Raw genomic sequence first — 26,119 nt, 5'->3', positions numbered from 1 at the left:
GGGTCGGTCGGTCTGCCCTCCATTCACTCAATGTCTAGCCTCATCTGCCTTGGGTCGGTCAGACAGTCGGTCAGTCGGTCAGTCAGACACCACTGTCACCAGGGAGTCCACATCTGTGCCCACTACAGAGCCAGCCCTCCTCACCAGTCTGTCCAGCCACGCAGCATCCCTCTTCTTGCTGCTTCCTCCCCAACAGCATAGAAGAGAACACTGGCCACCACAGACTGGTAAAACATCAGCAGCAGAGCTACTAGTATCAAGAAACAGCCTTTTAATGCCATCACTGTCATTTTTGATGTAAAAATCTACAATAAGAACAGTTCTATGTTTTTTTTTTTGGATGTTTCAAAGACTATAATTCACTGTTGTTGTAAATGCTCATAATGAGGAAATATGAAAGCCTGATCAGCCATTTGTACCTTCTTTAAGGGTTCAAAAAGCCTCAGAGAAAATAATAATGGGATATTTTGCTTTGATTTTGTTGAAGTCATCTGAAGCTTTAGCTCTCGTTACAGCTGATCATACAGTGTGTTTTCTTGGCTGTGTACTTCCTTGGCTCGGGGCCCTGTGCTTACAGCGTTTTGCTCTTCCTGCTGTCTCTGCTCCACCGCCTGACAACAGCATGCGCTTTAAATCCCTGCAGCTTACACACTATCACAGTACGGACAAATACATTAATACTTCCCTGTATTTTTTTTTTTCTTTTGGCTCTCATGTGCTTAACTGCAAAAACCGAATCTCTCCTCAGTTACTAATCTCTCGGGATAACTCTCACTTTTGACAAACATTCTCCCCAACAAAAACAAATCTCTTTAATCTCCACTGCTGCTCTTTATCGCTCCAACACAACAATGAAAACAGGTTGCATGCATTGTGTCTTTATTATGAATGTGCTGCAGAAGTATAATAGTCCAAGTGCCAGATTTTCTTTGTAATTTTCAACTTCTATCATTTTACATGAATAAAAATCCACAACATGCCAATAACCACAAAGATTATAGAAGCCCGGTGGTAATACAATGACTGTCGGGGGGACAGTTTCTGTGCCTACGTTAGATCAAAACTACTTAATGCTAACTCATATCAACTAGAGAATTATCACAATAATAAGGTTCATATCTGCAGAATACATCGACTGTTGATTACAATTAAATTTACATAGTAAGTACTAACAGAGGGGGAAAAAATCCATATTAATCTTTACAAAAATTGTCTGCAGGTGTGAGGAGACTTTGAGGTTGTGGCGTTCCTTTACATGATTCAAAATCCAGGATAGATCAAATAATGATTTCAATCCTTGATATTTCAGATCACAGTGAGAATGACAGGTAGATAAAGATTAGTAAAGGATACACAGGCAGTATATTAGTAATAGTTATAAACCAGATTTACACTCATAAAACCATGTTACCCTGAACCAGTGTTTTACAAATTCACCTTGTTAAGAGTATCCTTATGTGTGGCAACAAAAAGGGCATATTTAAAGGGGGGGTATTATGCTAATTTCAAGCTTAATATTTCACTCTGTGATACATGTGGAGTAGCTTAGCGCAATTTATAGTTTAAAAAAATCCTAATTTTTCTCACATTGGTGCTCTGTGCAGGCCCTCATACAGCCTCTGCCTGAAACGACTCGGTCAGCTCAGCCCCTTTAAGAAACCCCGCCCCTACAAATCCTTTCTTCTGATTGGCCAGCTCTTTTTGGCAACTTTGTGATGTCACAAACTGTAGCCTGGGGATTACTCCAACATACTTTTACCTACAGATTTGAAACTTCACAGATGTTTAGTCTGGACATCCAACATTGTATTTATATATATGTCTTAAAATGTGAAACAGCATAATACCCCCTCTTTAAAGTGTTAATTGCTTTTTAGGGTTTTTTCGAGGGACAAAAATGCCACAATGTGTTCTCTTTAAAAGCTACCTACAGACTGAGCCACAACTTTGACTTCAATCACAAGCTCTTTCATTTGTTAACCAAATATTGATGCCCAGATACAGACTAAACTACCGCCACCTGCGATGCAGCACTTTAAAAGCATCACCTTTTCATTTCAAAATGTTTTACAAACATTATCAAAAGATTATTATATATGATGTAGCATATTTAGCTTCACTGTAAAATGAAGGTTTATAGTTTCCTGCTACAGTGGGGTTTTTTCGTGAACATGTACCCCTCCCCCCGGCTCACAGTGGTCAGTAGTGTGGAGCAGATATAAAGTAAAATGTGCAGCAGAGTAAAAACTCTCTACAACAGCAATTCTGTGATCAGAGTTGGGTCTTTACAAAGCAAGACAATTTCCGTCTAAATTCTTTTTTGGCACATATTTTTCCTTGCAGTGATGACGGTGCCGTGTGTGCGAGCCTTTCCATAATCCCCTCCGTTTTAGCACCCATTGCTAGTCCTTGGTAAGCCTCTTTTTCATGCTCTTTTGCCACCCGTACACTCGCTCTCAAACAGCAGATGTCATGGGAATCATAGAAGAGAGTCTGAAACAAGAGGACAAACAGTGGTTCAAAGTGTTTCTGCTGTGTGAGGGATGAATTTCCAGATCATCTCCACGTTTCTGAGGGGATTTAGCGGCAAGCTGTCGCTGATGGGTCCGGTCGTGGCGGAGACGTTTTGTTGGTACTTTCATGTGAAGCTGAAGCTGGGAGTCCATCCTGCCTGTATCACGTTCTGTAACCACCTCCACTGGTCTCTTTGATTTCCAGTCCACCTCAGTCTGAGTCACTTATGCTGGGCGATGAAAGGATTCTCGAGGAGTTTGTGTCTTTCTCGAGAATCGTTCTGAATGTGTTGACCAGAATACGAAGGGACTGATTAGACTGTCTGCTTCCCTTCTCCGTCTAACACCAGACGGACCACCCCCTCCCCACCCTCCCGGAGCAGCAGCATTTGCATATTGTATTTTCCTCCATTAGCAAAAAGGGATTTATATAGATTACAGAAATATAAGTAAGCACTGTATATCGGGTGCATATTTGTCACACATCCAGGTAATGACTAGGCGGTAAAGATGGTGGTGCAGGTGCGGGCCAGACGGTCAGTTTTCAGCCTTATCCGGTTTCATCCAGGGATGAAACTCAGGTTTTCACATTGACTAAAAAAAGAAAAGGAAGCGTATTAGTTGAAGACTTTATATTCTGCAACTTAATATAGATGTATACACTTTCACAGACGACAGAGGACAGTTATATAAAGAGAAAAACAAGGATTGTTGAGTCCCAGAGCCCTTAAACACAACTGTACACATTAATTAGGACATCTCTTGGCTTAATGAGGCCCTACAGGCTGATCAAAAGCAACTGCAACAGAAAAGTCAAGAATCATTTAACTGACCGACCCTTCATGTATATGTTTAAATAAGCTGCAAAATAATCCTTCTCTTTACAAGCTACTAATAAGTCATAATCACTGATCTGTTATCAGAATCCATTTATTTGCCGCGTACAATAAATGTACATTGTGAGCATGTCAAACGACTCACACACTGACAGACACGTTATGTAAGTATACATGTAATACAAGGACAATGAGGACTTCACATTTTGTACAACAGACAGACTACACACGTAACACTCTACAGATACACACACACAGCTGTCTGAGGCATGCAGTCGGTTACAGCTGGAGGTCACCCGTGCAAATGCAGAAACATGTCAGAAAATGTAGATGTGACTGGTGCAAATGTGATTAATATGTTCTGATCTTTGTGCAGCGTTGACACAGTTCCTAAAGTGCCGCAGTGTAGAAAGACTCGTGCAGGCGTAAGGAAAACTAGTGCAATATTGTGCAAACATGGATGGTAATAATATCAAGTGGTTACAGCCAGATTGTGCTAACACAGCTACATGTCGTGTTGTGATGGAGGAGCAGTGACAGTAGTAGGTTTTTGGGCCAGCTGGGTCAGGATTCAAGACAAAAGAAAAAGTTCAGGGGGAGGAATCTGCTGTGCAGAGCTACACAGAGGGTAAAGAGGTAAGGGTTAAAGGTCAGATTTGGGACACTCACTGGCCAGGTTGACAATGCAGGCGATGATAATGACCGTCCCTCCTACTAGTGACACGATGGAGAGCATCTTGGCCACACGACCCAGGCGCACGGCTCCGTCCAGGTTCCCCTGTTCGAGACTGTTCTTGGACTGAAGCAGAAGATCGAACTGTTAGCATGGAAACAGTCGTGCTTTTGCAAGTAACTTCACCAAAACTGCAGGAGTAGGGCCCGACCGATATATAGGTCAGCCGATATCAGTGGGCCGATTTGGGCCTTGACTTAAATGTTTAAGATATTTGTCGTTATATTATTAAAGTTACAGAGTTTATCAAATAGAACTCTATAGTTTCAATACTCTCAGGGTCACATAGATCAAAAAACCACGTAGAAAAGGTCATCATATCGGTAATCGATTCATTTTTCCCCACTAAAATCAGTAGCTGTTTTGGTCTCAAAAAACTGATATCGATCGGGCTCCACAGAACAGAAAATCCTGTTCTTACCATGATGGAGTAGACAAATCCCACAATGTTAATGGGCCATACAGGACAGAAGCAGGCCAGCACGGACAGGAGGAGGTAGTCTTTCACTTTGGTGCGGTCCAAGGGCGGGTTCGTAGCGATGCTGGAGTGGCGGGAAAGCGACGGCCTGGGCGAGAACGCGGTGTAGCCGATGGAGCTCGCCCTGCTCCCCTTCCTGGTCTTGCCGTGGTGGGGGTAAGAGATGGAGTGCTGTCTTCTGGGAGGGGAGGAGATGACCGGAGAGGTGCTCTCCGCAGATGTCGAGTGGATCCCGTTACCTACACATGAGGGACGAAAAGAAAGGGCGAACGTTTGAAACGCTGGAGGGGCTACATGTGTGTTTGCCCTCCAAATGGCTCTTTCGTGCGCTGCAGTTTGCCCCGAGTGAGCTGACTAAGCAGATGTACGACCTCCCCCCTCCCTCCACCCACCTGCTGCCTTAATATGAGGTCAAACTCAGTCACTTACTGTTCTTCAGCTTCTCGTTGATGACTATGACTAGCTCTCCTTTGGATTTGCTGTGAGGTGGCCTTGTGCTGGCTGGGCTGCTGTGGATGAGCTGTTCACCTCTGACGGGTTGGCACTGCACCGAGACGGGGGCTTGGCTCGCCAGAGAGCCCTCCTCGTCCAGCAAAGACGGCTGTTCCTCCCCTGGCCAAATGGCGGGACCTGGCATCATGTTCACAGCCATGCTGACGGCAAAAATCAAGCCTCTGTTTGCGGCCCGGTCCTGTGTGTGCTGCTGGAGTTACACCTGAGAGGCCAGAGAAGGGTTTTAAGCATCTTTGTAAACAGAAGCTGCTCCCTCAATCTGCTTAGGGACTGTGCTTAAATTATTGAGGTGGGAAGAGGAGTGTGAAGAGAGAGAGGAGTGTGTATTTTAAATAATTTGGGGATTTTTACCTTTTTTTCTCACCCTTATGTTAGATTTCATTTAGGTTTCTACAAAATATATATATAAAAAAATGACAAATATTCAGTTTTAAAACATTAATATTAAAATAAAAATAAAATGTTTTCCATTTAAGGCAAACATATAAAGGTTTTTGTCTGTTGTTGTGTTGCATTGTGGGTAATGTAGGTTCCAGGATTAACATATGGAATAATCAAAGAATATACATATGGTTCTGCTCCTTTAATTTTGTCAAATACTTTTTATTCCTTAAATTCTATCTATGGATGGGAAAGTTTGCATCTCGTGGTGTCATATTATTTAGAGACATGAGGGAGGGGTGTTGCACTTGTTTTTCTAAGTCAAGGTGAGGTCCAAATAACATGGAGGCCACACTTTCTGAAATTGCATTCAGCTCACATTTCTCTCTAATAACTGCCATCCCTAAATACAGCCTTCTTTATCCGAATTAGGGTTCAGATCTAGGCTCAATATCACGATAAGCCTCTTAATAATCCCCTTTGACTGCAGATCACATCTATCCTCTTTTTATAAAATTACTACTTATCTCATGTTTATCGGTAAATAAATAGACTCGAGGTAAACAGATAATAAAAACGCGCATTTTCGTAGTGTGAATCGGGCCTCCTTTGTGCTCGTATTAATAGCAGACCAGCTATATAAAGGTAAGAACAAAAAAGCAGGTCACAAAGACACGAGGAGTACAAAGGCATGGCAGATGGAGGCAGGTTCCTTTGAAGCGATGGTCTCCGTGCAGGTGTGTACATACCATTATTTCATCGTGTGTACACAGGCTGTAAATGATATACGGTGGCCGGTTGTTTAGCACAGAACAAAAGGTATAAAGGACGGAGGAGTACAAGGATGATGACAAAGGAAAAATACATCGGACAGACGGCTGGAGGAAGAGGACGAGGAGGAGCATTAATTAGCCTGCTGCTGGGGATTTGAATTCAGGGGATGTGGGCTGCCACAGAAGCAAGATAAGCTCAAAACATGCGATAGAAGGAAAGAAAACCAACCAATATAAGATGGCTAATTTTGTTTTGTATGGCTACACACGAGGACAAAAAGGGGGGAGGTTATGAAGATAAATCAAACTGACCTTTTTAATCCCGCGCTTGTCTCAACAAAGCTGGAGCTTCCCTGGCTTCAGCATCGTGGTAACGATATTCTCAAAAATAATAAGCATCACATATCTCTTCTACAGCCAAAATATGATTGAAAATATTCAATCTTGGTCTAAAATCAGATAATAATCCGTTAATTAAACGCTAGAGAGCCGGAGAAGGGCTGGTGTTGCGCCGTGTTCCAGCGCAGTGTGCTGGGAAGGATGGATGGATGGAGGGGGAGGCTCCTGGGTGTCAGGGAGGATCAGAGAGGAGGGGTATGTGTGAAATGGAAAGTGAAATCCACAAGAGTACGTGATGTGGGAGGAGGGGGGTGGAGGGGACGCTGTAGCATCCTCCTCTCTTTACCCTGAAACATACTATAAGTCTGAATATTTATCCGCTGATGCCGGAGATAAAAGGACGTCCTGCTGTCCGCCATGCAGAGGACACGAGCTCACAAATAAGCCAAATTAGGGGTTCAAACCGGAAATGGCGATAACATCTCCGTTTGATTAGTAACCGTTACAGCTGTCATTTACAATATGTAAAAAACTGATAAGATTTAATCATGGCCGTAAAATAAACACTCAAATATTCAATGACAGGTGAGGGTTTTATTAAAAAGCAGAAGTACGCCACCAGCTGGAGCACAGTAGTAACTACAAAAACATCATAAAACCAAGCATAAAATGACAAATAAAAGCTTCTGAAATACAATTTATATACAAAACACATGAGTATAGATTAAAAAAAGAGAAAGAAAGAAAATCATTTCCCCATGGCACTCAGGATGTTTGCCTGAAAAGGAAACAAAAGACAAACATTAGAAGTGAAAGCAAGATCATTGCTAAGCTTCATAATGTGCTAATACCAGCCATCCACTCCAGTTTATTAGTATAAAGAAGAGTCTACTGCCATGCTAGCATCTTTGTGAGGCTAACAGGGCACAGTGGAGGTTTAAGCTAAATGCTAATATTTGCTACCAAACGCGAGAAAATTTTAATTCCTATGAAACGGTTAGCAGAGCGCTGTTTGGCATATTTAAGTGCTCCTTTAAAACACAGGACGTTAGGGAGGGTCTTATAGAAGATCTTGATTGGCGTTTTTAGCAGTCAATGGCACCAAATGTGTAGCAAAAACAGGAACTACTGATCATTGTTCTTGTAGGTCCTCTGTGTATCTTTGGTGAGGATCATGAAAATTTGGGATTTTATTGGATGCTAAATTAGAATACAGCCCTGATTGTATGATGAGTGTTTAAAATGTTTTTGATATCCTTGAAAATACATTTAAAACAAACACTGGCAGTCTTGTGCCAGAATCAGGCCTAAAAAAAAAAAATCAGGTGCAAGACATGTAATAAAAAACACTCATATTGGACATTTCTGTGTGGACCAGAGTGGACAACAACCCATGCTAGGATGCCAACAATATAATGCAACTGTTACACTAAAGACTTATCTTACCTTCATAAAGGAGGAAAATCTCTTTTCTGTCATACCCTCAACTTTGCCAAGATCTTCCACCTGCAAAACAACGAATCACACATATAGTCACCATATTATACAAATGACCACATCAACCATTAAAGTTAGGAAAATCCCTATGAACAACAGATTGTTGTGTCACGTGATGAAACAAGATCGATGCGAGGCATTTTGTCCACCAACCTTTGTAAAATGCCCGTGGATCTCTCTCCAGCCCAGGATGAGCTTCGCCTTCTTATCGCCGATCTGCTGCAGACCCTTCAGCTCTTTGAGGGAGCCGGTATTAAGAACCTGCAGGATTTTCTGTCTCGACTGCTCCAGCACAGACGTGTCGAGGTGAGACTCCCAGCCATGCTCCATGATGTTCTCTTTACCATCTGGAGCCTGAGAGAAGATCAAGAATAACTCTTTAAAAACCAAAAAACTACATTCACATTTTTAACGTACAGCACACGAAAATCTAATTTTATGTGTCAGGTTTCATTAGTCTACACTGGTCAGGAAAGGAGGTTAATTTTGTCACAACAAATTTGAGATCTTGCAGCGGCTGTCGAGTCAAACAACAAATTGAAGCTAATGCACCACGTCAGCTTGTTTGTGATGCTTGCAACTCTGCAGATGTGTCAGGCTAAGCACAGCACAGACGAGGCTCGGATGCTGACCTCAACCTGGTCTGAAAGCTTCCTCTCTTTCTTCTTGACGCAGACGGACTGTTTCCTGACGGCAAGCTGCTGAAGAGGCTGGAGCTGGGACACTGATGGGAAGGAAACCACATTTACAATTAATTAATATATCGACATTCATTTATGATACGTAATCTGTTAAAAAGGACAATATTCTTATCAATTTTGTTGTATAACAGTTTAAAGTTGGATTGTTTTGAGGTGTGTGGTGCCGTTTTAAAGCCAGATGCATGACATAAGCATCCTGGAAAGTTATCTGGCTCACTCTCCAGGCTGCTGAGGGGTGTAAAAATAATTCCTCCTCATCGTCATTTGATATATTCTTTGCCTCTTGTATTTTACACTAAGCTCTTGTATCACATTGCAGCTCATCAATAGCTCCAATTATTCAACATGACAGAATTAGTTAAGTGGCTACGCTTCTGTGAGCCTGAACAAGAGGTTTACATGATGGGAGGAAAGTTTCCCCAAGGTCATTTCTTCATGGAGTTCAGGCCTATTTTATTAGGGTTTAAAGTTCCTTTGTTAGACCACTAATGCTAGGACTTTAAAGGGCCAGTTCGCTGATTTTCAACCTCAGTCCTATCATGCGATTATGGGGAGCTAATGCCATTACGGTAGGAAAAAATGCAATTTGCTCTGCCTTTGGAGGACGCTATCCGCTTCTCCAACGGGCCCTGGAAAACCTAAACTACACTTCCTCAATCTAGGACGCCCGCCTCCGATGTCATGTCTCGTTCATAATCGTCAGGTTTGAAATGTAGACTGCACACCTGAAGATTTTTTACACAATCCACCGGTATATTCTCGGCGTATTTCTGATTCTGTACCGCTCTGAGCCGTTGCCTGCAGTGAAACAGTATTATTTCACTCAGCGTCTCTCACTGGGTCGTTCCTTTCAGAGGGAGGGGCGCTTACATGTCTTAAGATTTAATAAGGTGGTTTCTTTGCATTGTTTGTCATATTAGTCCATCTATTTCAACACTGCACTCATTTTCCCTACAACCTACACTGGAGACAAAAATCAGTGTCAATTCATTAAGTTACAGTTGCATCTATGATTCATGACTGACCTTGTAGTGGTTGGACAACAGCCTGTTGCTTTTTGGGTTTTGTGGCAGTTGGCTGTTTCCTCTGCAGAGGAGCCGTGTTGTTCTTGAAGATGGGCTCCTGTGCGCCACTAGACTTCTCTCCTGCCAGCCGACTGAACAGCATGGCCTTGCTCTCAAACTCCTTCTGCTTCTCTTTGAGCTCCTGCCAAAACAAAAACAGCAGTACGGTTGGCTATCAAATATCCATGAAGAAGAGTTAATCGATCGGTATAAAGATCAGACGGCATCAGCATCTGGTAAATTACAGGCAGACAGAAGTTGGAAGCAGGTGTTCCCATCAGTCACCCGGGAGGATTAACTAGGCGCGTTTCATCACCTGGATTTCTTTGCGAGACTGGGCCACGTCTTTAAGCATGCCGAATCTGTCTTTGTCCTGGCAGCTCATCATCAGCTTCTCCAGAGCGATTAGTCTGTCCATCACTGATGGATCTGACAGACTGAAAGAGACAAACACACGGACAAATCAAGAAAACTTAACTGCAGGCCGACTACACGAGGGCAGCCGTACAGTCAGGGACTTTGAAACGGACCCAGAAGTCAGTGAACATGAGTTGATAATAAGCGAGGCCCAGACACACTTTTACACCTGGTAACAGATGGTGAGAAAGCAGCGCTTGCATCTCTTTCCAGAGAGATCCCTGTGGGCACAGCAGCTGCAGCCAATTGGAGCACTGCAGAGTTGCTTTGAGGCTATGGCTCGTTTAAGGTGCTGATGTATGAACAGAATTTGATGTGGTAGCTTGGGGCGGATGTACTCTCTGCACAGTCAAACATCAGTTCCCAAGTCTAATCAACAGGCAAACAATTAGTGCGTGTGTGTGCGTGTTGATGTTAACCTGTGAGCGTGTGCAGAGGGCGAGGAACCGTCTTGTGCGGTTTTCCTCTCCTCTTTCTGCCTCTTCTTGTGTGGCTCGGTGCCAGAACCCCGTGCCTCCTGGTCCTCTCTGGCCCGCTTCACTGGAGACAAAGGCAGAAGGGAAATTAACAGTTTAGTATTCAGTGCAGTCGAGCAACGCTGTTTGTGGGGGTTCTCTAGAGTGTGAGGCGAGTCAGATGAAGATGGCACAGCATCAGTCGAGGCTGCACTGCAGTGTCTGAATTAAAGCCAAGGCAAGAGCAGCATCGGAAATGTATTTAAGGCAATTATTTAGGACGGGAAATGCATCGGAACAGAGAACTTCACAGGTGTTAGAGATGTAAAAATGACACCCATAACACCCTGAGACAGCTGTCTACTCCAAGTCATCAACCTCTTGGATGTGACACTGGTGCCCCCTATTGGTCTCTAATCAAATTATGTCAGAGCCGCTTCTCTGCCTGTTCAATTCAGTTATTTCTATACTTCCAAGCCGTCTGAATAAAAGAGTACATTTCCACTCGGTTCCACTCACCTGGCAGCACAGGCACAGCCACTGTTTCACGGGTGAAGGGCTTGTTCACGATGAGTTTGGATTTGGCTGCAAAGTTCAGTGCACTAAAAGTATCAAAATAGTATTTGTACTCGGGTGCGATGTTGGTGATCATGACCGAGTGCGCCGAGCCGCCCAGAGAGTCCTGTAGCAGCCGTGTCAGTTTACTGTCTCTGTACGGCACACGCACGGCAGTGCCAGAGTTAAGAGAGTCCACCACTTTGCTGAGCGTGAAGAGAGACAGGTTGATGGCTCCGCTCTCCTTCAGACGGATTCCCTGGTTGCCGGTGCGACGGTTGTCCTCAGACCCGGCCAGGTCGATCAGGTAAAGCTTGCCGGTCTGTTGTCTGTGAGGCAGGGTGCGCTGGGTCCGCACAACCTGGGTCAGTGAAGAGAAAGATTAAGAGAGGGCATTGACACACGCCAGATGTGATAGAAATGCAGAGAAAGGTAAGGTTAGGCAGCAAAAGAGGCTCACACTTGATGATATTGACAAATAATATTTAGCAAAATGACACTGAAAGTAACCAGTTAGTAAAAAGGACAGAAACATCCGTTTGTTTCTCTCCCAGTAAAGTCCCAGAAAGCCCAACATTTGCTAGCGGGAGTGTTGCGAGAGAGAATTCATGTTAGCACCAGCTACCAAATCCTGGCCTACTGCTCAGAGGCCACGACCTGTTTAAGATGCTTAAGACTGACTGACCACCAGACATAATGCATGCACACACCAGTTTAAAGAGCAAACCAAAGCAACTCCCAAAGACAATTATAAATTAACAAACTTGTTCCTCTGACCTTGATGAGAAGGACTGCATGACTGCGGCTGGAGCGCTGGTTTAGTTTGGTAGAAGCTGTAGTGCGATTGAGGCTTGCAGGGATGAAATGTTTGTCAAATTCGGCCAAGGAGGAGATGGTTGTGTGTGTGAGGCCGGGGATGAGGATGTTCTTGTCCTTGTCTTCTCTGATCGGCAAATCCTGAGAGCCTGGTGATAGAAGATCTAGCACCTGAGAGAAAAAAAGGAGTCGTTGATGAAATGTGCAGTGTGAATAAACTTACGAAGGAAGCACCAAAAGCCCCTTTCCCACTGGTCAAAAACCCCGCTAACACCCGGCCTTTTGGCTTAATGGGAAAGGTTAAAATCGGCATTCAGACCCAGGTAATTATCGCCTCGGCTCCCATCGGCAATAATGGGAACACAAAACCTGGGGCGACACGCTAATCTCCACCCCCTTTCTGACGTGATGCTATGACGCGCACTGAAGTTCTGGCTGCGGTCGCGTAACTACAGAAGAACATACAACGGCAAATTTTTTCTTTGTGCCGTGCAAGATGCAGCAACACTGGCAACGTGAAAGAGCTTCTTCTGATCCGAGGGGAAGAAGAAATAAGGCGACAGGTTTCCAGCGTGTTTGTGACAAGGAGTATATTGCACTGGCAATGGGAAAAGAGACAATTGGCATTTAATACAGGGTCTGAAAAACCCACGTCAACGTGCTAATTTTGGTGGGAAAGGGGCATTACATAGCCAGCCAGACATACCTTTTCATTGTAAATTTCCAAATAAGACATGCCAATGCTGTAGTCCCATCCTTCATCCTCCTCCTTTGCTTTGACCAGATTAAAGACCTCACGAAAAGCCCGGGGAATCACACCTGGCTGCTCTGGACTTCCCAACATGGTGTGGGTCTTCCCTGTAAAAAAAAAAAAGGCCATGGTGAGTGAGGAGGAAAATGGAGCCAATTACACACAAAAAAAGAGTGAATATTACGAGTCTCCAGCATTGTCCCACCCACAGCACTGATTGGTTACACGCAGAGCCATGGCATGGGTAACAGCCAATCAGCAGTGAAAGCTGTGCATGCAGAGTGCTCACACACGGTGGAGAGGAGAAAAAGTTCATTTCTTTGCAAATTGTATTTAACTTTGTTTTATTTACCTTATAAAACTTCAGGAAGTTGTTTATTTATTTATTTAAATTTTCAGTGAACTTTATAAGAGATGCTGCTGACCCTGGGAACTCCCTGCGCGTTTTGTTTGTTTGTTTAATAAACATATGCTTAAAGGCATTTAAACAAAGTTGAGTGTTGGAGTTTGTACTATTCAAAATTTTGCCGATATTTTCACTTTTACTGCAAATTAATATCGGCTCCAAATATCGGTTATCGGCCTCCTTGACTACTAATAATTGGTATCGGTCCTGAAAAAAACATCTATCTCTAGTGAAAAGCCAATGAGGGCTTAATTGTAAAACATCTGAGAAAAGCCTGTAATCTAAATTGGAGACCAGTGTACCTTGACTACCATCTCTATAAGATGTCAAGTTAACAAGGTACTGTTTAAAAAATATAATATAATAGTATCATACCTGCTCCTGTTGGTCCATAGGCAAAGACACTGGCATTTTGACCATTTAGTATGTGCGGTAGAATTGGCTTCACCGATGACTGGAAAACCTCTTGCTGAGTTGTTTCCTCCCCATGAAAAGCATCAAAACTGAAACACAAACACAGCACTCTTAGAATTTACTCTTGGGCAGTTATTAGAGATATAAACGACAATATTTAAAAAAATGGACACAGGTGGTCCCTGCAGTGGACACTCACTGGTATTTGACTGATTCTGTAGCGTTCCTCCAGTTGACTATCTCCAGGTTCTGTGAGTCCAGGCCTCTTACACAAGGTCCCTCGTCCTTCTCGTCTTGCTTGCCCATATAGGGTCGCAGACGAACCGCCACACGGACTCTGGATGTCTTCTTGTTTCCTCCATCTGATACCGCCACGCGCTGAGCCATGTTTAAGTTGTTAAAAATAGAGGCCTGGATAGTAACACAAAACAGCTTAGAACGGTAGACGTTATGCTTTATGTTAAATTGAAATGTAATCAAGCAGCTTTACAAACTTGAGTAGAATTATATTTAAGGCGTTTTCCAACAAAGTATCTAAACAAGAAGCAAGGTTTTGTTTTATTGACTATTAAATAGTAGACCATTAAATGGCTATCGCTAACAACAAGCTAGCAAATGTCCGGCCACGTAATCGTTTCTCTTGCTTCCCAAACGAACGTTACAAAGGCCGATAACTTATTAGCCGGCTGTATTTTTCAATAGTTCTTACCGATATTATTTGCAGATTCCTTGTTTAAAAAAAAGCTTCTGTTATTTTCCGAGTTTAACTTTTGGGCACATAGCGAACTCCTACTTTTAACAATGGCGGAGCCTAATCTACTAACCGAACATTTCAAATGGGGAGCGCTGCAACCGGAAACGTCCATAAGCCAATCAGAAACACTGGCGCCTGTTTGACGTCTGGTGCCCTTATTTATAAGATTTAACCGTAAATCGAATATAATAATAAATTGTAATGCATAAAGACATATATGTCCCCTCTTTAAAGCAAGTCAATATCGTAAAAAGCGAAACAAAGTATGTTTATTAAATTCCGCGCGATATGCATACAGCCCGTATGCGATTGCGCACTGCACAGGAAGTCGAATGAAATGTAGATCTCTAAAACACCTTGCCAACCGCTGTTAGCCATTCGTGCATTTGCTGCACTATCCATATGACTTTTAATCAGTTTGAACGCGCAATGTAGCGCGCCCAAGCCGATCGTCACACTCACTGTTCTTGCAGCCAAAATGGCGCTATGTTTACGTCTCGACATAATCGTTTATTATCCCTAGCAAGTCTCATGGAGAGATTTCGTCAATTTACTCAGTGGGAAAGATAATTCAAACTACCATTTAGCTACAACACCAGTGATCGACGACTAACCGGACTTTCGGTAATGACAATTTAAGGCACGTATGTATTCTGATTGTAATGTAATGTTTAGAAATATCTGACGGTTTAGCCTGACGTTAGCAAGCTAGTTTAGTCATACAAGGACAAGATTAGATTAAAGTTGGGGCTTTCTCGACTACTTAACATTCAGAAAAGTTAGCGGCTATCGTTTGGCTTCCTGTTTATAGTCATGGAACTACCTGCATGCTCTCTCAATGACCTCTCATCTCACATGCCTGCAGTTTCTTGCAGATATACTAAAATGTATTTCTCTCAACGCTTGGGTTATTCAGATCTGTGGCTATAGAGATCACCAGCAGCTGTAAGAAGGATGCAAGCTGAGGCCACAGACTCTTCATTGACAGAGGGCGTAGAGGTTCTGGGTGTGAAGGACACAGAAAAACCTGCAGCAGGCAAAGAGGAAGAGGGCAACACAGAGCAACAGGACACGGAGATGACTGCCGTTGAAGAGGAGGACACAACTACCAAGGATGAAAAAGGTAACTTTATGAAAAACTAAGAAAAAAATAAAGCAGTTTTTATGTGGGGAATAAAACAAAATGATTACAGTTGATGTAAGTATATTTAACTTTCTGTGTATTTTTCTGCCTTCTCAGATGGACACATGGATACGACAGAGGGTGAGGAGCACAAGGAGGAAACTCAGGCAGAGGCAGGGGTGGACGGAGACGAGGGAAAGCAGGCTGCAGTAACGGACGGTGAATGGGAGCTTGCATACAGCGACGAGGAAATGGATGCCCCCAAAAACTGGATGCCCCCTCCCGCTGAGATCAAAAGACTCTATGAGCTCCTCGCCAAAGGGGAGATGCTGGAATTGAACTTTGTGCCCCTTCCAAGAAGGCCCCCTACGCCTGAACGCACCCCCTCACCTGAGAGAGAAGACGAGGAGGAGGCGGCGAAGGAAAGGGAGAGGGAGGAGAGGGAGCGCAAGTCAGTATAGGATTTTTTTTTAATCTTTTAACCTAAGGGTCTTAGTTTGTGCTCTGGTGATGACTAATGATTGTTTTTTTCTCAGGCCTCCAACCCCAACTGAGTTTGACTTTGATGAAGAGCAGACGCAAGCCACTCCTAAAAACTCCTTCATCAACAGACGCAGAACACCAGGTTTGTTAGTCAGTACTTTTTAAACACTGAAAGTGATGCTTTGGCCTTTTTAGAGAAATCTGGTTGACATCTGTTTCCCTTCTCTTCCAGGATCTTCAGCGCGCTCCTCTGTCAAAAGAGAAGCTCAGCTCGACAAGGTTCTGTCGGACATGCAGCGCCACCGCAAAATGGATGAGCACATCATGCGGACGGGTCGAGACCTCTTCAAGGCGGAGAAGAAGCTGGAGGAGGCTCTGTCTCCAAACAGCCAGAAGGAGCGCGAGAAGGAGCGGGAGCGGGACAGCAACCCAAACACCATCTTCTCCCCGAGACAGAGGAGATACTGAAGTATTAAGAGATGATCGAGGACTAAAGAGGCAAAATGAGGCCAAGAGATTTCAGAGGCTTTTTCTCAAAACTTGAATTTTTTATGTAACGAGTTTTATATGTTTTCTATGTGTGTTTTGTATATTGGCAATAAACATTTTAACCCTGGAGAATGTTAAATGATCTATTGTCATCAATGAGCTGGGTGGTAGAGAAAGTCTAGTGTACTAAATAATACTGGTGAGGAAGAGGGGGCTACATGGTGGTGCAGTGGTTAGCACAGTCGCCTCACAGCTAGAAGGTTCGTAGTTCGAATCCTGGCCTTTCTGTGTGGAGTTTGTTTGTTCTCCATGTGCATGCGTGGGTTCCCTCTGGTTTCCTCCCACAGTCCAAAGACATGCTCGTCAGGTTCATTGGTGACTCTAAATTGCCCATAGGTGTGAGTGTGTCTCTCTATGTATCACCAGTCAATCACAGGGCTGATAAACACCCTGCCTCTCGCCCAATGACTGCTGGGATAGGCTCCAGCCCCCCTTTGACCCTGAACAGGATAAGCGGTATAGATAATGGATGGATGGTAAGTGAGAGTTTAGTCCACTTCCTAGGCTTAAAGCTCCTGTGAAGAACTTTTGGTTTGTGTTGATTTTGGCGCCCCCTGTGGACAAAGCCGTACCTCTTATCTCTTTGCTGATTTTGTCCTGTTCATGCTTAAGTAGGGATGCACGAAATTGGATTTTTTGCCGATATGCCGATATTTTACAACCCATTTAGCCGATTACCGATACCGATATTATTTTCCCGCACACCTAATGCAGAGATCATCAACTCTCTTCTGTATTGGAATGAGCGTACAGTATAATGGTGATACTCCCATCACATTTGTTACTACAGTCGGGGTGACGGGTCTTGAGATGGTTAATCAAGTTTGTAGTGTTGAAAGACTTTGCCTTGGCTCCTCCTCGCATCACCGAAGCTGAGCAGTCATTGCAAATAGCAGTTTTGCGATCTATTTCGGACACTTTGAAAAACTTCCACACCACGGACATTTTGGCTTCTAACTCTCTCATGCTGCAGGTAGACACACGCGATGTCATCACGCTGCGCCGCGCAGGTCTTCTTCGTGCCGGGGACATTGCGCAGAGGTCGGGCATTTAATCAAGTATGCAGCAGCCCATTATTTTATCGGTTAATTATATCAGCGGATATCGGCGTGTTGGCCGATATCCGATAGTTCATTTTTAAGCCGATATCGGCCGATACCGACAACGTGCCGATAATATCGTGCATCCCTATGCTTAAGTGGTGGTTTTTTGTCGCTTCGTCTGACACCTACCCCCGCCAGCAGTTTCAGGCATTTAAAATAACTATATAGAAATAATCAGTCTTGTCGCTGATGGTCTGTTTGCTTTTGTAGGTCATAAAGAGTGAGAACTCCTCACAGGAGCTTTACATTGGACATTAAAGTGTGAAATCATGACATAAATGAATGGACTCTGGTGCCCTCTAGTGGCCAACTATACTGTACAACCAGGCATGAGGTCCAAATTCAAACCAGGTCTGTGACTGAACATTCAAATAGTTTTTAATTTTGGCAAATCATGGGGGGAAAAAAGACTCGAGACAGGCTCAGGACAGAGAAGTATATTTTAGCTAAGTTCGAGTAACAATACAGCCTTCACATAAGGCTCAGAAGCATATAGTATAATATGTATGCATAAATATGCATTCAAAACCACAAATAAATAAATAAATAAATACTTACAAATAAATAACGAGCATTTTGTGGAATATACAGTACATCAGTTGAAATGTTTTAGTATTGTCAAGAAGCCGTACCTTATGGATTCATGGAACAGGGGAATGGATGATCTGTGTTCAACATGCCCACAGTTGTCCAGATGTTTTGGCACACGCTGCCCTGTCGTTATGGTTTCTGAGCTTTTTGTTTTTCATGGTTTTCTAGACCTATTAACCAGGAGAGTAAAGCTGCTTTTAACTAAATATGAAATGATAAAACTAACAGTTTGTTCATAAAAGGTTCATAGAACCAGTGGCTCAAAAATCGGCTCAATGATTGAAGCAAACCAAACAATGTAAAAAGGCTGACACAATTCCTAGACTGGTTAAAAATGGACAAATGTGCTGCATGTCAATCACAAGGGAATGCTTCCCTCAAAGATGATCCTTCAAACTGCAACATCAGGAGGCTCTTAACAAAGCTAGAAATACTCTCATGGATCCCTTAGTGAAACCGATCAAATGAATATTGAGACTTAAAACAGCAATCGACTAAAAAATAACACGTGTACGTTTGTTTAAAAGTGACCGCTACTGTGCATCACTTCCTTGAAATGCAAAACGCCAAAAACACTTGTGTGATCGCAGGAAATGGAATGAAGTCGTATCTACACTGAAACAAGAAGCACTGCCGGAAGGTGTGTGTGTGTGGAGGGGGAGTTTGTGGTAGTGTTGTGTTTGAATGCTGAAATGTCTGTTTAAAAAACTGCGGTGCAGAAATGAGACAAAACCTAAAAAAACAAACAAATCAGTAACATAATACTGACATGGAAATGAGGACAATTTTACATCAGCTATGTACACTCGTCACATTAGTCCGTCTGAGGGAGCCTCTTCCTTCTCCTCCGAGGTTAAAAACAAACTAAAATGTAAAGAAACTGCAAAGAATGGGGAAAACGGGATAAGGCAGCAGAATACAGTCTTATGAGATTATCTCCCTTCTAAAAAGGTGAGTCCGTCTGCAGGTTGGTTACATTTTGTTAAGAGTGACAGTGACTACATAGAGGATACAGATAATAAACACTAACAAGTCAAAATACTGCTTAGCCGGGATTTTTTTTCTTTTTTGAAGGTCGTCTTCATTACTAAACTGAATCAGGCCTTCCATCTACAGCAAATGTACTAACATACAATATAATACATTCCTATTTTCCTGCTCTTCCTGTACAGTGAGGCAGAGAGGACTGAATTTGATCTACATGAGGGAAATAGCCACCTATGCTTGCTATACATCCAGGCAAATTCCTCTCAGGTCAGTGCGTGTTCCTATCTGTCACAGTGCCCGCTGACATCTTTAAATACTGAGTGCACTAACACTCCCTTCGTTCCCTACAAACTGAGAAGCTGAAGTGCTTGAAGGCCAGCAAGCAAACGTTTGGCGTTTAGAGTTTGGCTGCTGGCTTGCAAAAACTTCGGCGCCATTTGAGGCCATTGTCTGTAGCTTTCTTCATATTGCTACTTGTTTCAAGTCTCGGTTTTCCCCTCACAGCTTTCCTTCCTTTACATACTCATTGGTACATTCGCCTTCCTTCCCTCCCCACCCTCCCCTCCACCCTTCTCAGTGGGTGGCCAGCTCGGCCTCTGTGGAGCGTGCGCTGTAGCCGTTGGCGGGCTGTGGCAGCGCGTTGCTATCCGTCTGCTGCTCCTTGGCTGCGCCTGTGCTGGAGCGCGGTCTCTGAGAGCGGGAGGAGCCTGTGAATAGTCGCAGGGCGCCCCTGCAAATGAGGGAGAACCAATAGAGCTGGGGGGCCATGAGCAGACCGGCGCCGAGGTTACAGTGCCACGGCACGGACAGGGGGACCATGTGGAAGGGGATGGACGCGTACCTGCACCAAAAAAGGGGGGAGACACACAGGATTATAAAACACATGTTCTGAGGCTTTGAGAGAAATCATGTGCAAGTCGACCCAAGCTTAGCGAGACAGCAGAACATGAGAAAAACAGAGATGGAAAGACAGACATACCTTCCATAGGCGTAGTAGAGGTAAGGGAAGAGGAGGACTCGACAGATGAAAAAAGTGATCAGCATAAGAGCCCCATTCACTTTGTGCAGGAGAGTGTGTTGCTGTTTGTACTGAGAGCGGAAAAAAAAACAGAGGGAGAGGTCGAGAGTGAGGGAGGAAGAAAGGCAAGCAGTACAGTTTGGTGAGAGCTTACGCAGTTAAACTAATTGGTCATTGTTATATCGTTAATACTACCACTGTTATGTCTGTTAATGATATCTGCATGGACTGATCAAGAGGGGATGGAGAGCACAGTATGCCATGAAGCTGGTTTAATCTTCCACAGTCACCCTGACAACAAGCTAACAAGCATTAACGTTAAAAGGTTGCCCACTTGCCCTTTCAATATTCTCTTTAAAATCACGTCAATAAATACTTTTCTTTTTGTACTACATTCATTGTTTCTATTCTACAGGAGGCCACAGCTTTAAGCCTGCTGTTGTTTATCAAACGGCCACATGCACTGTTGTCAGGAGCAGGCGGGGCGAGGTGTTGAGTGATAGAGGGTGGGAGGACAAGCTGATATTGTATCTGCTGAATATCCAGCCTAAATACTAGTGGCTATATTCAGAGACTAACAGCTGTGGGAGCCTCAGACAGGGGGGCCAAGCAGAAAGCAACGGAGGGACAACCTTCACCCCGACACTGACACTTTGTACACACACACACACCTAAAACAAATACTGGGGGGGGTGCAGCTTCTACTACTCAGGCAAAACGTGTTACCAATTAATGAGTGATGATTCTGACAGTGCTGCTCATGTAAGACACAGCCGGTGGGTATGAACAAGCTGCATGCTGGGAATGACCGGGAATATTTTTTTTTTTTCCATTGAGTGAAAAAGGTGGGGGAGAAAAAGAAGTGGAGAGTGCAGAAGAACTTTAGTGTGACAGATGCACATGCAGCAACGCACTCCAATCTTCTCAAGCGAGACACTCACCTGGATGAGAATCTTTCCTAAACAGACGGATGGAGTGCTGAGCTCCGCCATGAACATTACACCCTGGAAATAATCTCCCTTTCCTTGTCGCCAAAACTAGAGAGAGGGAAAGAGGTTGATTAATCTTCGAGAATGTAATTACAGCTTTGTTCCTTTGTGGACTTTATGGTGGATTTTCAATAAATACGCCTCTGTAATTAAATATCTGGCTCGAGTCAGCAGTAAAACATTTTTAATTCTTCTTCCCCAGAGACAAACGTGTACATGGCTTTTTAACATCTCTTAAAGCGGTCTGTACACATGGCGAACAGGGAGCTTTTTAATAGATGTCTTTGGGATCACGTAGCAACTTTATTCTGTTCAAACTGGTTCAAGTAAAAAGGAGATTAAATCATGCTTAGAATTAGGGCTGCACAATTAATTGAAGATTAATCCTGATCACGACTTTGGCTTCCCATGATTAAATAAACATGATTGACGGCGAAACTGATGTTTAAAATGCGTGCTCCGCCCGTAGAAAACTCTGCTGCATATCAAATCAAGCGCTCCCTACACTAACAGCCACTCTCCCAGGGGGCGATCGAGAGGTTACGGCTTCACTTTTGGGGAAATATTGATCAAAATAAACGTGATTATCATATTGGCCAGAATCGTGCAGCTGTAAGGTCTTTTCAGACGGCGGGCGACTAACACGCTGAGTCAGTCATTTTCAATAAGAGTGGGCAATCTGACAGGTGGAGCACCAGGCACGCGGTGTGGTCGAGCTCGTCTCACGCAAGAAAGCAAGACGCGCAGTAGTACCCGCAACAATCACAATGGATGAGAGACTGATCCTTGCTGTATGCGAGTTCCCAGATATATATATAACCACTTTGTAAACAGTTAGAGGGACAAAAACAGGAGGGCCTTTGCATGGCAGAGCGTCGGTGCGAGACTGGATGCATCAGTAATGTGACGTTAGTTTTAACTTAAGCCAGGCTATACGTTACGTTAGTTGGTAACGGTTAAGTTACAACTATGCTAATTTAGCCTATACAGCCTAAAGAGAAAATACGGTTGTACCGGTAGGGACAGTAGTGCACAGAAGCCATGCCCATGGTTATTATGCGTAGAGCGCCTGGCGTTTACTTGCGGAGCACTTGTGTGCCTGAGGAGCGCAGTGAAACCCCGAGATCCAAGCGGTTACACAGGCAGAGTGTCGCCCCCCGTCTGAAAAGACCTTTACTTAGAATCCATATTAAACTCGTACAGCTATGGAGCACGTCTACAGCGGATATGAACAACACTATTTGGAGCTACAACAAGAACTTGCTTAACAGAAAAAAATGCAACTATTTTGATATTAATTGATTAGTCATTAGTCACTTTTTTTATCCAGAAACCAAAGATTCAGTGTTTTGCACGTTTGACACTTTGTAGATCTAATGACAAACTAATTGAGATAAAAGTTGGAAGATTCATTGCTATAATTGCAAGTAAATATTATAAAGTAATCAGCTATTTAGATAACATACTTTTTTAAAACTTTGTAATAACAAAATACTCAAAGGAAACTCTATGCGACTATGTAGAAGTGTAATTAATAGTTCATCCTTCACAGAGAGGATGTTTAATATTAATTACCCTGGTCAACATACTTTTATACTGCGCACACAGAGATATAAAACAGTTAATTGCACAATCCCTTCACACATGACAAAATCTACTCAGTGAGTGTAGCTGCATGTAGATAATCAGTGGTAAATCTCTGCCCGACAGAAAGAGCAACATGTGACAGTTACCACAGAGACGGGGAAGCAGACGGTGACCATGACAACGTGGTGCAGCACCATGAGGAACTCGCGGCGCAAGTAGCTGGTCAGCGCCGAGCTCATGCGCTGGGGTGCTGCCGAAGCCTCCTCGTGCCCTTTGACCCGTAGCTTGTACCAGTAGCACATGAACATCGCATAGATGTCGTAGACGAAGTAGGGAACGGCAAACATGATGTAAGTGCTAGTCAGCCAGTGCCTGGGGAGAGAGGAAGAGAAGCAGACTTTAAAAGCAGAAGGGAACGGATACATATTGATCATTTAAAAAGCAAAGAGCTTTCTTATCAGCAAGAACACAACTTTTGTATAATAGTGCCTGCATGTTAAGTTGATGACTGAAATCTATATGTATAAAAAGCTTCTTCTCTCAGAGAGGAGTGGCTTTTCCCCTCTGCAGTCCTGCAATATTCACAGCACCTCACATTTGCAGTTACTTTTAAAAGGCACATAAATCAAGTTACATTTTGGTTAGTATTTTGTAGCCGATTATGTGCCTTTGTTCGGTGCATCTTAAAACCAGCTAACTCACACAGGAGAAGCTGGTCAAATGAGATGATATAAGTTCTGATGAGGATTTCTTTACTTACTGGTCCTCGATGATGTCCTCGCAGGAAGAAGCAATGATGTAGCCAGCTGAGGAAGCCATGACTGCCTGAATCGATGACACCAACCTGGGAGCAGACGACAGACAGTAAACAACAAATAATGCATTTCTAAATAGGCAATGTGGTAAAAGGTTTTACACTGTCTGTTTAACAAATGGTAAGAAATAAGTGCCCTTATGGTTTTATGCAGGATCATTACAGCTGAAAGCACTTCATAAAAACCACATATCTGTGGCTGCAACAGCCTTTCATTCCTGAGAGTCATGCAAAAAACTACACATGAGCTTAAACAACTCTGATGATAGTAGAATTTTTGGGGGGAAATCCTAATGTTGAATCTTAATGGATAATTTGCTCACTTGTGAGGCCACATAAAAAAAAGGATTTAGAGGCCTCACCTGGCAGATACAATGACTGCATCTCCTTCGCTCCACCGCAGCGCTGGGATTGACTTCAGGCATTGTTTGGACAGAAGGAAAAGGCCTGGAAAGAACACAGACCCAGCAGCTAGGATGGTCAGCATGGTCCCTTGCGATCTGTCTGAGAGGTCGAAAAGTTCAGTGGGCAATCTGGTCCTCGAGATCTGTTGCTCTTTCCCCTCTCTGAAAAACACAAAACATCAATCAGTCACTCAACAGTTTGTATAGATCTCTCTCACTCGTGGCAACTCCCACATGTATGCATTTGGCTGCATGTACTAAGATAAACAGAGCACACTATCAAAGTCCAACATATGTGGCAATACAGTACTCTAGCTTCATTGAAGGTCTTGTACAATAAAGATGAAAGGGGTACATAGAGGGGGTACAAAAGACAGTCCAGGCACAATATTGAAAACAAAGGGGAAAGGACAGTGCAGGGGAATGAAAAAGGGGGACTATATAAATGCTGAGTAAAGGGGCAGGATATCAGACAGAAGGCTCTTTTGTGCAGCATGCTGCCCTGTCCATCTGATGACATTGAAAGCGTTATTCACATTTATTCCTAGATCCATGCGGTTTAGCAGGTTGCTTACACTAGACTAGCTGACTCATTAAAAAGTTGAAGTCCATTAGCAAAATACGCATTGCGCTATTTTAAAATCCTGAACGTCGAAACTATTGACATAGGCATGGGCTGCTGGTTCCCACAGTCCCCGGCAATAAGGTGAGCTAATGTTACCTGTCCGGAAAACGAATCACCTGGTTGAGCCTGACAGGTAGAAAACCAAATGAGACCGGCTGTAGGTTTACACTATAAGCAAACTATTATAGAATTGATAAATGTTAATATTAATGATAATATATGCAACTTTGTCTAAATTCTGTTTAGCGCGAGAGCACACATGTCTAATTTCCTTAGTACTGAATTAACGCTAACTAAGCTAGCAAGACAGACCGCTTTCCATTAAATAACCAGCTAGTCAGGCTTAAAATAACGCCAGGTAGCTACAGGTAATAAATTAGCTTTATTATTTGGTTGTCACTTTATAAGCAAGAAAAAATAGGTCATTCAGCATGCAAGTGTGCAGGTTTGGTGAACAGAGACAACGTTGCTAGCTCTACATGTCATCCCTCTCCGTGGTGAGCATGACCGACCGCTAGATCGCCGGCTAACAATGACGCTCGAGACGTTAGCTAACATTAGCAACTCCCCAACATGACGCTAGCTCTGCCTGTCAGCCGCCACTGGCTCAGTTAGCAACCATTTCACTGCGACCAATTTAAAATAACGGTAGTTAGCAAGACGATGGCCCCAAATAAAAGACAACTAGTAATTCAATGCACCAGTGGCCGTGTTTTGCCAGTCATTCACGGCCACGTTATGCAGACGTTAAACTGTTTTGTTATCTTGTTATTTGTTTGTAGCAGTTAGCAGTAGCCACTAAGCTTGCTAACCGACACGGTGAGCGCTAGCCATTGCTAACTGGCTAACACACTGGAGTCTACACATGTCTAGAATAAATGAAAATCTTAAACAGCATTTACACAGAGACTTTGCAGAGTCCGGTCAGCGGCTAGTCGAAACTCGTGTCCTGCAGGATGCGTTTAACGTTAGAGATGTCCCGGGGGTCTCCGCCTCGATGATCCGCATGTTTATGTGGCCACTTCAATGTCTGAAGGGGAGCAGCAGCGAGCTAACGCTAGCTTGCAGCAAGTTAGATCGACATCTATGAGAGGGCAGCTCACGTAGAGTATTGGTGACTAGCCTGCAATCTAGCCAGTTTAACAATATAGCGAATTACAAACTGGTAAACGGACGAAAAAACAACGAGACAAATTCATCCAGATGTCAAGGTAACGTTAGCTGGCCCAGCCGCTATGTCATCTCATCTGTCTCCAACAGCAGAGCAGTGATGCCGCTGCTTCAGCCTCGCAGATGCAACGTTGACTCAACACTGTGGACTGCTGCGCCAGCTAGTTCCTACAGGTCCAGGCGGCAGCTCATGACATGACGAGAAATTTGCACCAGTCACTGCACTGCATTTTGTAAACTGTTTTTTTTATTTCTATGCAGGAAAACGTTGAATGGATCC

General features: G+C 43.6%; 4 protein-coding genes across 7 annotated transcripts; 1 reads left to right on the top strand and 3 right to left on the bottom strand.

The window, feature by feature from the left end:
• Positions 1-862: 862 nt before the first annotated feature.
• On the bottom strand, positions 863-6,739 carry prrt2 (proline-rich transmembrane protein 2). The gene is made up of 5 exons (XM_069664177.1): positions 6,540-6,739; positions 4,990-5,275; positions 4,504-4,799; positions 4,019-4,148; positions 863-3,107 (listed from the first exon to the last, which is right to left on the bottom strand). Exons 2-5 carry the CDS (start codon positions 5,210-5,212, stop codon positions 3,091-3,093), a joined length of 666 nt encoding a protein of 221 aa, XP_069520278.1. The 5' UTR covers positions 5,213-5,275; positions 6,540-6,739; the 3' UTR covers positions 863-3,090.
• Positions 6,740-7,154: 415 nt separating this feature from the next.
• kif22 (kinesin family member 22) lies at positions 7,155-14,444 on the bottom strand. The gene is made up of 13 exons (XM_069664155.1): positions 14,352-14,444; positions 13,842-14,053; positions 13,604-13,731; positions 12,778-12,929; positions 12,033-12,242; positions 11,220-11,616; positions 10,665-10,785; positions 10,145-10,265; positions 9,790-9,970; positions 8,696-8,787; positions 8,217-8,417; positions 8,013-8,072; positions 7,155-7,344 (listed from the first exon to the last, which is right to left on the bottom strand). The coding sequence occupies exons 2-13, from the start codon at positions 14,027-14,029 to the stop codon at positions 7,315-7,317; spliced, it is 1,881 nt and encodes a 626-aa protein (XP_069520256.1). The 5' UTR covers positions 14,030-14,053; positions 14,352-14,444; the 3' UTR covers positions 7,155-7,314.
• Positions 14,445-14,875: 431 nt separating this feature from the next.
• pagr1 (PAXIP1 associated glutamate-rich protein 1) lies at positions 14,876-16,613 on the top strand. 3 transcript variants are annotated; one of them, XM_069664174.1, is made up of 5 exons: positions 14,876-15,020; positions 15,313-15,519; positions 15,637-15,970; positions 16,056-16,144; positions 16,235-16,613. In XM_069664174.1, exons 2-5 carry the CDS (start codon positions 15,351-15,353, stop codon positions 16,468-16,470), a joined length of 828 nt encoding a protein of 275 aa, XP_069520275.1. In that variant the 5' UTR covers positions 14,876-15,020; positions 15,313-15,350; the 3' UTR covers positions 16,471-16,613. The 3 variants fall into 3 exon arrangements, with proteins under 3 accessions (XP_069520275.1, XP_069520274.1, XP_069520276.1); XM_069664173.1 differs by having other exon boundaries at positions 14,876-15,036; XM_069664175.1 differs by having other exon boundaries at positions 14,876-15,040.
• Positions 16,614-18,076: 1,463 nt separating this feature from the next.
• tlcd3bb (TLC domain containing 3Bb) lies at positions 18,077-25,906 on the bottom strand. 2 transcript variants are annotated; one of them, XM_069664171.1, is made up of 7 exons: positions 25,572-25,906; positions 24,003-24,206; positions 23,587-23,670; positions 22,973-23,198; positions 21,192-21,287; positions 20,212-20,321; positions 18,077-20,073 (listed from the first exon to the last, which is right to left on the bottom strand). In XM_069664171.1, exons 2-7 carry the CDS (start codon positions 24,125-24,127, stop codon positions 19,806-19,808), a joined length of 909 nt encoding a protein of 302 aa, XP_069520272.1. In that variant the 5' UTR covers positions 24,128-24,206; positions 25,572-25,906; the 3' UTR covers positions 18,077-19,805. The 2 variants fall into 2 exon arrangements, with proteins under 2 accessions (XP_069520272.1, XP_069520273.1); XM_069664172.1 differs by lacking the exon at positions 25,572-25,906 and adding an exon at positions 24,766-24,786.
• Between the last annotated feature and the right edge of the window lie 213 nt (positions 25,907-26,119).

This window comes from Semicossyphus pulcher, unplaced genomic scaffold, assembly GCF_022749685.1.
Source record: "Semicossyphus pulcher isolate SPU_LCO1_2020_fin unplaced genomic scaffold, fSemPul1.0.p SCAF_16, whole genome shotgun sequence".
Lineage (NCBI taxonomy): Eukaryota > Metazoa > Chordata > Actinopteri > Labriformes > Labridae > Semicossyphus > Semicossyphus pulcher.
The sequence above is the reverse complement of the archived record's forward strand: the minus strand, read 5'-3'. Positions and strand labels throughout refer to the sequence as shown.